This window comes from Carcharodon carcharias, chromosome 21 (genome assembly GCF_017639515.1).
Source record: "Carcharodon carcharias isolate sCarCar2 chromosome 21, sCarCar2.pri, whole genome shotgun sequence".
Lineage (NCBI taxonomy): Eukaryota > Metazoa > Chordata > Chondrichthyes > Lamniformes > Lamnidae > Carcharodon > Carcharodon carcharias.
In genome coordinates this window covers 25,463,077-25,475,186 of record NC_054487.1, presented here as the reverse complement: position 1 = coordinate 25,475,186, position 12,110 = coordinate 25,463,077, and the positions used below count along the sequence as shown (strand labels likewise).

At 42.8% G+C, this 12,110-nt stretch overlaps 1 protein-coding gene across 2 annotated transcripts in view; it reads left to right on the top strand.

The window, feature by feature from the left end:
• The window catches only part of LOC121293113 (ADP-ribosylation factor GTPase-activating protein 3-like), a 93,040-nt gene that overhangs the window by 73,801 nt on the left and 7,129 nt on the right, over positions 1-12,110 (top strand). For both annotated transcript variants that reach the window (XM_041215783.1, XM_041215782.1), the window contains 3 exons: positions 8,719-8,850; positions 9,254-9,374; positions 10,522-10,612. In XM_041215783.1, the coding sequence (XP_041071717.1) occupies positions 8,719-8,850; positions 9,254-9,374; positions 10,522-10,612 (344 nt within the window). The remainder of the gene's footprint in view (positions 1-8,718; positions 8,851-9,253; positions 9,375-10,521; positions 10,613-12,110) is intronic.

Here is a 12,110-nt window from a genome sequence, read left to right as displayed (position 1 = left end):
CTTGGCCAGGGGCATAGCTAGTTCTGGAGCACAAGTCTTCAGTACCATTGCCAGAATATTGTCAGGGCCCATAGCCTTTGCAGCATCCAGTGCCTTCAGTTGTTTCTTGATATCAAGTGGAATGAGTCGAACTGGCTGAAGACTGGCATCTGTGATGCTGGGGACCTCAGGAGGAGGCTGAAATGGATCACTCGGCACTTCTGGCTGAAGGTGGCTGCAAATGCTCCAGCCTTGTCTTTTGCACTAATGTACTGGGCTCCCCCTTCATTGAGGACGGGGATATTTGTGGTGCTGCCTACTCCAGTTAGTTGTTTAATTGCCACCACCATTCACAACTCGATGTGGCAGGGACTGCAGAACCTAGATCTAATCGATTGGTTGTGGGATATGAGGGCAGATGACCAAAAGCTTGGTCAAAGAGATAGTTTTTAAAGATAAAAGCAAAATACTGCAGATGCTGGAAATCTGAAACAACAGAAAATGCTGCAAAAACTCAGCAGGTCTAAAAGCACCTGTGGAGACAATAACGGTTAATGTTTCAAGTCTGTAGGATGAAGAGTCATACGAACTCAAAACGTTAATTCTGTCTTTCTCTCCATAAATGCTGTCAGACCTGAGTTTTTCCAGCATTTTAGGTTTTAAAGATTGTGGTAAAGGAAGAAAGCGAGGCGGAGAGGCAGAGAGCTTAGGGAAGGAATTCCAGAGCTTAAAGCTGAGGCAGCCACTAATGAATGATTTTAAAATCAGGGACGCGCACGGGGACAGAATTCAAGGGGTGCAATAACTCAGGAGATCGAAGGGCAGCAGGAGATTAAAGAGACAGGGAACGTGATTGAATTGCCTATTTATCTTTTTGAATTGGAACCTTTGGATTTTGCAGTCCCAGCTCCAGGGACGAACAGGTTGGGAAGGCCAAGCAGAGGAGCCACACCCCTTTTTCAAAATGAACTTGAGGCACACCCCTTAAGGCCTATCTTCAGTTCATTGACTTGCAGAGTTTTAAAAGGTCCCTGCCAAACCCTGACATTGCCCAACTTCCCCCTGCTGAAAATGTTCAGCCCCTCCCTCAGCACCCCTGTCCCCCCCAACCTCAGCACCCCATCTGCCCCACCCAACAATATTCACTCTCCCCATATCCTCTCAGAATGCTCACACAGCTCTCCCTCGCCCACCCCCCACACCACCCCCACAACTCCATCTTCACCCCAAACATTAATACCCCCTTGTTGTTGGGGTTGGGGTGAGCATTGTTGAAGTGGGTGGTGAGTACTGTTGATGTGGGGGTGAGCATTGTCAGGGATGTGGGTGAGCATTGTTTGGAGATGGTGTGAGAATTGTTAAGTGGGTATCACAGTGTCTTTACAGTGCAGGAGGTCATCATTTGGCCCATCAAGTCTGCACTCTACTTAGTTCTGCTCCCCTTCCTTATCCCCCTAATCTTGCACATTCTCTTTTTTCAGGTAGCAATCCAATTCCCTTTTGAATACCTTGATCGAACCTGCCTCTGCTACCCTTTTCAGGAAGTTTGTTTCAAACTCCAGCCACCCAATGGGTGAAATTTTTTTTACCCGCATCACATTTACTCCTTTTGCTAATTATTTTGAATCTTTACCCACTAGTTCTTGATGTTCTCTTGAGTGGGAGCTGTTTCTCACTATTTACCCTGTCCATACCCCATAGGATCTTGAATATCTCTATCAAGTCTCCTCTCAGCTGCCTTTTCTCCAAAGAGAACAGTCCCAACCTCTCAAATCTATGCTCCAACAGTTCTTCATCCCGGGAATCATTCTTGTGAGTCTCCTCTGTACTCTCTCCAATGCTTTCACATCCTTTCTCAAGTATGGTGCCCAGAACTGGACGTGGTACTCCAGATGAGACCTAACTGTCTTATACAAGCTCAACATGACCTCCTTACTCTTGTACTCAATGCCCCTATTAATAAAGCCTAAGATACTATATGCTTTATTAACTGCTCTCTCAACATGACCTGCGATCCTCAATGACCAATACACTGAGGTCCCTCTGTTCCTGCACCTCTTTCAGAGGCTCTTACTTTATTTTATACTGTCTCACCATATTTTTCCTTCCAAAACAAATCACCTCACACTTCTCTGCATTGAGCTTCATCTGCCGCTTGTTTGCCCAATCCACCAACATGTCTATGCCCTTTTGAAGTTCAAGACTATCCCCATCACAGTTGACAACATTTCCACTCTTCGTATCATCTGCAAATTTTGAAATTATGCCTTGCACACCACAGTCTAGGTCATTAATATATCAGGAAGACCAACACTGACCTCTGGGGAACTCTCTCTTTCCTGTCACTCAGCCAATTTCTTAGCCAAGTGCCTACTTTCCCTTTTATTCCATAACTTAGAATTTTGCTCTCAAGTCTTGTGTGGCACTGTGTCAAATGCCCTTTGAAAATCTATAGACATCACATCAACAACATTTCCTTTATCAACGTTCTCTGTTACCTCCTCAAAAACTCTAGAAAATTAAACATAATTTTCCCCTGCTGTGCCCATGTTAGCTTTCCTTAATTATCCTGCACTTGTCTAAGTGATTATTGATTTTATCCCGTACGATAGTTTCCAGAAGTTTCCCTACACTGAGATCAAACTGACTGGCCTGTAGTTGCTAGCTTTATCTTTGCACTCCTTTTTGTACAAGGATGTAACATTCACATTCTCCAGTCTTCTGGCACCTCCCCTGTGTCTAAGGGAGACTGGAAGATTATCACTAGTGCCTCTGCAATTTCCGCTCTCGCTTCCCTCAGTACCCTTGGATGAACCTCATCTGGTCCTGGTACCTTATCCATTTTAAGAAACACCATCTGCCCCTTGATTGTAAGTTCTTCTACTGTACCAGTTACCTGCTCTCCCATCTCAGCCTGGGTAGGATCCCCTTCCTTTGTAAAGACAGAGCAAAGTACTCGTTCAACACCTCTGCTATTTCTCCAGTCACCACATGCAAGTCCCCTTTTTTTTTTGTCCCTAATCAGCCCTACTATTGCTTTTACCTTTTATTATTTACATGCTTATAGAAGACCTTGGGATTTCCTTTCATGTTTGCTGCTGGCCTCTTTTCATGCTCTCTCCTTGCTTTTCTTATTAGTTTTTTTTATTCATTCACAGGATATGGGCTTTGCTGGCTGGGCCAGCATTTATTGCCCATCCCTAAATGCCCTTGAGAAGGTGGTGGTGAGCTGCCTTCTTGAACCGCTGCAGTCCATGTGGTGTAGGTACACCCAGAGTGCTGTTAGGAAGCGAGTTCCAGGATTTTGACCCAGCAGCCATGAAGGAACGGCAATATATTTCCAAGTCAGGCTGGTGGGTGACTTAGAGGGGAACTTCCAGATGGTGGTGTTCCCATCTATCTGCTGCCCTTGTCCTTCTAGGTGGTCGTGCGTTTGGAAGGTGCTGTCTAAGGAGTCTTGGTGAATTCCTGCATTGCATCTTGTAGATGGTACACATTGCTGCTACTGTGCGTCACTGGTAGACTGTGTGGATGTGGTGCCAATCAAACGGACTGCTTTGTCCTAGACGGTGTCCCAGCTTCTTCAGTGTTGTAGGAGCTGCACTCATCCGGGCAAGTGGAGAGTATTCCACCACACTCCTGACTTGTGTCTTGTAGATGGTGGACAAGCTTTGGGGAGTCAGGAGGCGAGTTACTCGACGCACAATTCCTAGCCTCTGACCACAGTATTTATATGGCTAGCCCAGTTCATTTTCTGGTCAATGGTAACCCCAAGGATGCTGATAGTCGGGGATTCAGTGATGGTAATGCCATTGAATGTTAAGAGGCAATGGTCATTGCCTGAAATTTGTGCAGCGAGAATGTTACTTGCCACTTGTCAGCCCAAGCCTGGATATTGTCAAGGATTTGCTGCATTTGGACATGGATGCTTCAGTATCTGAGGAGCCGTGAATGGTGCTGAATATTGTGCAATCATCAGCAAACATCCCCACTTTTGACCTTATGATGGAAAGAAGGTTATTGATGAAGCAGCTGAAGATGGTTGGGCCTTGGACACTTCCCTGCGGAACTCCTGCAGTGATGTCCTGGAGCTGAGATGACTGACCTCCAACAATGACAACCATCTTCCTATGTGCTAGGTATGACTCAAACCAACAGAGTTTCCCTCCTTTTCCCATTAACTCCAGTTTTCCTAGGGCTCCTTGATGCCACACTTGGTCAAATGTTGCCTTGATGTCAAGGGCAGTCATTCTCACCTCACCTCGGGAGTTCAGCTCTTTTGTCCATGTTTGAACCGAGGCTGTAATGAGGTCAGGAGCTGAGTGATCCTGGCGGAATCCAAACTGGGCATCAGTGAGCAGGTTATTGCTAAGCAAGTGCTGCTTGATAGCGCTGTTGGTGACCCCTTCCATTACTTCACTGATGATGGAGAGTAGACTGATGGGGCGGCAACTGGCCAGATTGGATTTGTCTTGCTTTTTGTGTGCAGGACGTACCTGGGCAATTTTCCACATAGCTGGGCAGATGCCAGTGTTGCAACTGTACTGGAACAGCTTGGCTAGGGGCATGGCAAGTTCTGGAGCACAAGTCTTTAGTACACTTGCCAGAATATTGTCGGGGCCCATAGTCTTTGCTGTATCAATGCTTTCAGCCATTTCTTGATATCACGTGGAGTGAATTGAATTGGCTGAAGACTGGCATCTGTGATGCTGGGAACCTCCGGAGGAGGTCGAGATGGATCATCCACTCAGCACTTCTGACTGAAGGTTGTTGCAAATGCTTCAGCCTTATCTTTTGCACTGATGTGCTGGGCTCCTCCACCTTTAAGGATGGAAATATTTGTGGAGCCTCTTCCTCCAGTGAGTTGTTTAATTGTCCACCACCACTCATGACTGAATGTGGCAGGACTACAGAGCTTAGATCTGATCCGTTAGTTGTGGGATCGCTTAGCTCTGTCTATCACTTGCTGCTTATTCTGTTTGGCATGCAAGTAATCCCATGTTGTAGCTTCACCAGATTGATACCTCATTTTTAGGTATGTCTGGTGCTGCTCCTGGCATGCCCTCCTGCATTCTTCTTTGAACCAGGGTTGATCCCATGGCTTGATGGTAATGGTAGAGTGGGGAATATGCCCGGTCATGAGGTTACAGATTGTGTTTGAGTACAGTTCTGCTGCTGATGGCCCACAGTGCCTCATGGATACCCAGTCTTGTTGCTAGATCTGTTCGAAATCTATCGCATTTAGCATGATGATAGTGCCACAGAGCACAGTTGGGGGGGTATCCTCAATGTGAAGGCGGAACTTCATCTCCACAGTGACTGTGCAGTGGTCACTCCTACCGATACTGTCATGAACAGATGCATCTGCGGCAGGCAGTCTGGTGAGGATGAGGTCAAGTATGTTTTTCCCTTTTGGTTCCCTCACCACCTGCTGCAGACCCAGTCTAGCAGCTATGTCATTTAGGACTCGGTCAGTAGTGGTGCCATTGAGCCATTCTTGGTGAATAGGACATTGAAGCCCCTCACCCAGGGTATATTCTGCGCCCTTGCCACCCTCAGTGCTTCCTCCAAGTGATGTTCAACATGGAAGAGCACTGATTCATTAGCTGAGGGAGGGCGGTAGGTGGTAATCAGCAGGAGGTTTCCTTGCCCATGTTTGACCTGATGCCATAAGACTTCAATGGGTCTGGAGTCAAGGGTGAGGACTGTATACCATCTCTGCTGAGTCTGCTGTGCCATTGGGTGTTGGTGATGGTGGAGCCTGGGATGTTATCTGTAAGATATGATTCTGTGAGGATGACTGTGTCAGGCTGTTGCTTGACTAGTCTGTGGGACAGCTTTCCCAATTTTGGCACTTGCCCCCAGATATTAGTAAGGAGGACTTTGCAGGGTCGACAGTGCTGCGATTGCCGTTCTCGTTTCTGGCGCCTCGGTCGATGCCTGGTAGTCTGTCAGTTTTATTCCTTTTTTGTGTCTTTGTAGTGGTTTGTTATATTTAAGAATGAACCACATTGCATGGGTCTGGAGTCACATGTAGGCCAGACCAGGTAAGGACGACAGATTTCTTTTCCTAAAGGACATCAATGACCCGGGTTTTTTTGTAAACAACAATCGACAATGGTTTCATGCTCATCTAGATTTTTATTGAATTCAAATGCCGCCATCTGCCATGGCGGGATTTGAACCCGGGTCACCAGAGCATTACACTGGGTCTCCGGATTACTAGTCCAGTGACAATACCACCACGCCATCAGTTCCCCCCCTTTATTAGTATATTCACTTCCCCTCTGATCCTTCTATATTCAATCTGATTCTCCATTGTATTTTCTATCTGACATCTGTCATATGCACACTTCTTCCTTTTCATCTCTACCTCTATCTCTCTTGCCATACAGGGCACTCTGGATTTATTTGTCCTACCTTTCCCCTTCAAGGGAATGTACCTTGACATTGCCTGCAATATTTTTTTCTTTGAAGGTGGCCCATTGTTCAGCCACTGTCCTTTCTGCCAACATTTGATTCCAACTCACTTGACTCGGATGCATTCTCATCCCGTTGAAGTTGGCTTTCCCCCAATTAATAATCCCCGCTTTGGATTGTTCCTTGACCTATTCCATGATTAACCTAAACCTTATGATACAATAGCCATTGTTGCATCGAGGTTATCCCATTGACATTTGATCCACTTGGGCCAGCTCATTTCCCAGAAGTAGGTCCAAAAGTGCACGTCCTTCCGTTGGACTGGAGATGTACTGCTGTAGAAAATTATCTTGAACACATTCCAGGAACTCTTGCCCCTCTTATCCTTTTGTACTATTTCCTATCCCAGTCTATATTTGGATAATTGAAGTCCCTCATTATGATTATGCTTTAACTCTTGCAGCTCTCCATAATTTCTTTGCAAATTTGTTTCTCCACATCCTTTCCATTAGTTGGTGGTCTATGTACTACACCAATCAATGTTATTGCACCTTTCCCATTCCTTACCTCTAGCCAGAGAGATTCTGTTCTTGACCCCTCTGGAACATCCTCTCTTTCCAGTCTTATAATGCCATCTTTAAATCTTTAACCAATATTGCCACTCCCCACCAGCCCCCCACCTTCTTTTCTCTCTTAAACACCTTATACCCAGGAATATCTAACATCCAGTCCTGCCCTTCTTTGAGGTCTCTGTTACAGCAATAATATAATTCCATTTGTCAACCTGTGCCTGTAGTTCACCAATCTTATTAACCACACTCTGTGCATTCACACATGTGCACACTAGTCCTGATTTATGCTTTTTTTTCACTATCCTGCTTATTCTGACCCCAACTTACTCTTGCCTACTCTAATTCTATCAAACTCTCCCAAGTATTCTGTCTACCATGATACTACCCTCTAATATATCCTTGTTATCAGTTGACACTTCGCCACTTCCCACTGCCAGTTTTTCTCCTCTGCACTCTGAATTTCACCCCAGGCTCCCATCCTGCTGCCATCACCTCCCAGCAGCACTAGCAAGCCTCCCTGCAAGGACACTAATCCCAGTCTTGTTAAAGTGTAACCTGCCCTTCTGTTACAGGCCAGAATTGATCCCAATGCCACAGAAATCTAAAGCTCTCCCTCCTACTCCATTTCTCCAGCCACGTGTTGAACTGCTCAATCTATCTATTCTTATGTTTACTAGCACATGGCACTGGGAGTAATCCTGAGATTACTACTCTTGAAGTCCTGCTTTTTAATTCCCTTCCTAACTTCCTAAAACCTGCTTTCAGGGCCTCATCCCTTTTCCTACCTATGTCATCAGTTCCAATATGGGCCACGACTTCTGGCTGTTCACCATCCCCCCAAAAGAATGTCCTGCAGCCGCTCTGTGACATCCTTGACCCTGGCACCAGGGAGGCAACATACTTGGTGTAAGATGAGCATTGTTGGTAGGTGGGGATGAGCATAGTTGGGTGGGGGGTTGGGGTATGGATTGTCAGGAGTGCTGAGCTGTTTTGGGATAGAGGCATTGAGTTATCTTGGGGTTATTGAACTCTATAAGAAGGGGGTGCCGACTTGTGTTGGGGTTGCAATTGTGCTGGAGTGCTTTGATGCTCCAGCTGATTTACTGAGAGTTTACACCTGCTAGTAAAAGCTCTTAAGTAAATATAGGGCAAACAGCCGCCGAAATCTGTGTGGAAATGGCAACTCGCTCCAGTCTCATAGGGAATCGTGTAGCCATCTGGGCAGGGCAAAATCGGCATTCGGAAGTTTAAACTTCTCATGTACATGTGCTTGTCAGGGCTTTCTCAGGGTCCTGGCATGTCAAAAGTTTAAATTGACTCAGTTGCTGCTCCCCATATCAAAAAATTCAGGGCATAGCTTTTATACATATTGAATCCTGATAATTACTGGCATTGATGTGGGCTCAGTTTAATATGTTTTCAATTTTACTCAATCTCTGGGCAAACAAACATTACCTTTCAGCTAGGCACTGTTTCTGAAATTTAGCTTCATTTGTACCTTAGTGCATTTTTTTGAAAAGTGATAGTTTGTGGTCATTTTGTTGACTGTCTTTAATTTACAGCGGTTGCTGATGGTAACTACATTAAATTCAGACATGGAGGAATAATTGGGGGTTGGATAGGGCTGGCACAAGCAGAAATATCTGTTAATGCATCCAAAACCCATTTTGTTCAAGTCTACAATGGAAGATTTAATACCTTGAGAGATTATAACTTTCTCCTATTTCCTCCTCCTCCAACTTTTTAGGTATTTTGATGACCCACTGGATATGGGAGGTACTTTTTCAAAATGGAATGATAATAGTGATTCCTTTTGGAAAACGGAAAGCAGCAGTAGAGAGAAGGACATATTTACTTCAAAGATATCATTAAATGATGGGTATGACTTCTATGAAAACATCCAATTTGTTGTTATGCCTCATTACTGAATATAACTGCTTGCTTTCAATAGATGAAATAAATACTTAAACGGATTTAAGTAAAGCAAAAATTAAGAATAGCACCCAACTGTATGTTAGCCATGGCTTAAATTTTAACTCTTGTTTTAGAATCTACATTTATTACATTTGTGTTATTTTTGACCAACACATTTGCTACTTTAAAGTTTGATTGGAATTCTGCCTCCCCCCCAACTTCAGCACCTCTCCACTCCATCCCCCACACAATCCATTTTAGTTCATGCACATTCCATTTTCAACGCTAAAGTGAACTCTAGAAACACTTGCACAAAAGCGATTGTAATGAGATTGATACTAGTTTCAATGTTGGTGTTATCTTTCCAGGCCTGCACGTCGTAAACCAGAATTAGATTATGTAGTGGTCTCTGAGGATGCACAGAGAAAATTTGGCAATGTCAAAGCCATTTCTTCAGATATGTATTTCGGAAAACAGGATTCTGCAGAGGTAGATGTTTCACCATTTTCTGAACATATGTGATCAGTGTGTTGAATTAACTGGGTACTCTCTGTTCAGATGCATGCAGCCTTTAATACCGGCGGTATGAAAATGTAACATTTCTCTGCTGAATGCATGCTCTGCCAAAACAGATTTCAGCAATGCAGAACAAATATTACCTACTTTCTCAGAAATGAAATTGAGTTGTAAGGCTTGTTGTGAACTGTGCATGGTACTGTTTTAGGAAATATACTGGCATGAGCAATTAGTGAGTATACATGCAAGCCATTCTTGTTGAAATGCTGGAGCTTTTGGGTGCACCTTAGCACCAAATAGAATACATGATTGGTTGCTCTACCTTGAATAAGGATTGTTATTGGTGCTTGTAAAAACATTAATAAACAAAACTGTGCTCGCCAATTATTTACAAAAGGTGTAATATATATGTAAGTGTATAGCCACATAAGTTCTCATTTGTCTTATAAAAAGAAAATTACACCATCTTTGGAAATTCATTGTCACAGTCATTACCTTTCATATGAAGAGCCTGGGGTTTTCTCTGTGCCATATGCAAAGCTGCTGAGGAAAATGAGCTGCAACAGCCTGAACTCATTATATGGCCCCATAGTGAAAAACTGCACTTGATTCATTATTCACCGGCACTTAATTTGTCAATCTCACTCAGAAACCATAAGGAGAACTGGTGTAGCAAGTTGAGATATTCTTCAGGAGGTTGAGGTTTTGGCTAGTTTATTAAAAGAGCTTATATTTGTGTCTAATCAGATGTCTTGTGCTGAAAATACTTGACACTAAGACTGTCAAATATTTATGTAGTGGATCCATCCCCTCATTAGTCCTCGTTCCAAGGTTTGGGAGTGTGTATACCTAACCTTTTATTTATAGTTAGTTTATTGCTGCAAACAAACTCTTATACTACTCTGTCTAAAAGACTTTCTTTGGCGAAATGGCAATTGTTTTAATAAATAACATATTTCACAAGATTTTGGTTAGGATTATGTATTTACAAAATAATCTGTAATTTTATAATTCAGTTTTAAGGCCAGAACTGGTAGGTATTAAACCCTTTTTTAACAATTAATTGTGTTCAATGCCCCAAAAACATCCTTTTTTAAATTTTGGGATGCTTTATCTACAGTATGAAGCCAAAACTCGACTGGAGCGATTTGCAGGAAGTTCATCTATCAGCTCCACTGATCTATTTGAGAGTGAAAAGAAACAAGCATCAGGTAAGAGACCAGCAGTGTATGAATATTAGAGAGAAACTACCTCTTAAAAACGGAGTGCGCATGTAAACTGAGCACAGTATGTGTTGTGATTATTTTCTATCTGTCCTGCTACAGACCTCCTCTCCTCTTACGAAAGATTTGTTTAGTTTCACTTTATTTTTTGTAAACCAGTGGTTAAAGTGGTCCAGAATGCTGGGAAATGGCTTTTCAGCTCATAACCAGAGATCCTGATGTGCTGCCTCCCTGTGTCCCTGATAATTAGTACTTCTATTTTCTTCCATCTAGGTCCCGAATTGCTGCTGCTTCTCTCAACTTCAGACACTCCTTAAACTTAAGGAATGACATATCTATCTGTCTTAACATCATTATATTAAAAATGTTGCATGTGCCCACATTTACTGTTTCAAATCATATGTCTCTTAATTCTCGGCAAATTTCTTCTTGCTAACTTTTTTGCAGCAGAGTTACATGCAAGCCATTTGTTTACTGTGAATCAACAACATGGGAGACATGCTAGTAGTAATATGAAGGTGGTATGTGTGAACACAGATTCCTGTGTCACTACTTCAGTCATACTTCATGTCCTGATAAGGTGTAAAGTCTAAGCAAATTTCTTGCAATTGACTGGCTTATGTACCAATATATTTACATTATAATTACTTACATTATTATTGTCACTAGATTTGATGTAAACGTCCCAGCATAACTACATCCATGTTCTAGAGCACCCCCACATTGCAGGACCACAATAGAGAAACATACTGCCCAATAAAAACTCCAAGTCCACAAAAAATTGCTTTTGTGTCTCTGGCAGTCACATGCAGATTGAATACAAGAACTCACACTACATTGCCATTACATGCTACTCCTCACTGCAGCCCACTTAACAACACTTGCTACAACCACACAAATCATTATTTTTAACAACAGTTTGTCCATTATAAAGCAGCATATCAACCAATTTACCATAACGCCAGAGGAGTTCCACAAATCCATCTAAGTTTTGCACCTTCTTGCATGACTTCCACCACAAGTTGGCAGCACAATTTTTAAGAAAATCATATGTGGATGTTGCAAAAATTACTGATTGGCTAACAAAAGAGGCCTTGTTTGTTAAATCACCAAACAAATATCCTGTTGTTTAAATGTCAATTAATCTAAAATATTCAATTCAGTTACTGTGTACAAATAGAATAGAATAAGCTGAAAAAACTGAATGTACCAATTTCTTGATTTTCCTTTTGAAAACTGCCAAGGAGCAAGAAATAATAATTCAGCTGGTCCAGCAATTAATTAGTTTGAGTCACCATCTTGAACTTATCTCCCAACTGGAAAATGTAGCAGTAAAATTAGCATTTATAATCTGATATCCCCATAAAATAATGAACAATTCTAAATAAACAGGTACAAAAGGTGACCAGAGAGGCTAATTAAAAGTTGACTGTTATACAAAGGGAAAGAATTGTTGTCTCAATTGTACAAGAACTTTGGTCCCACG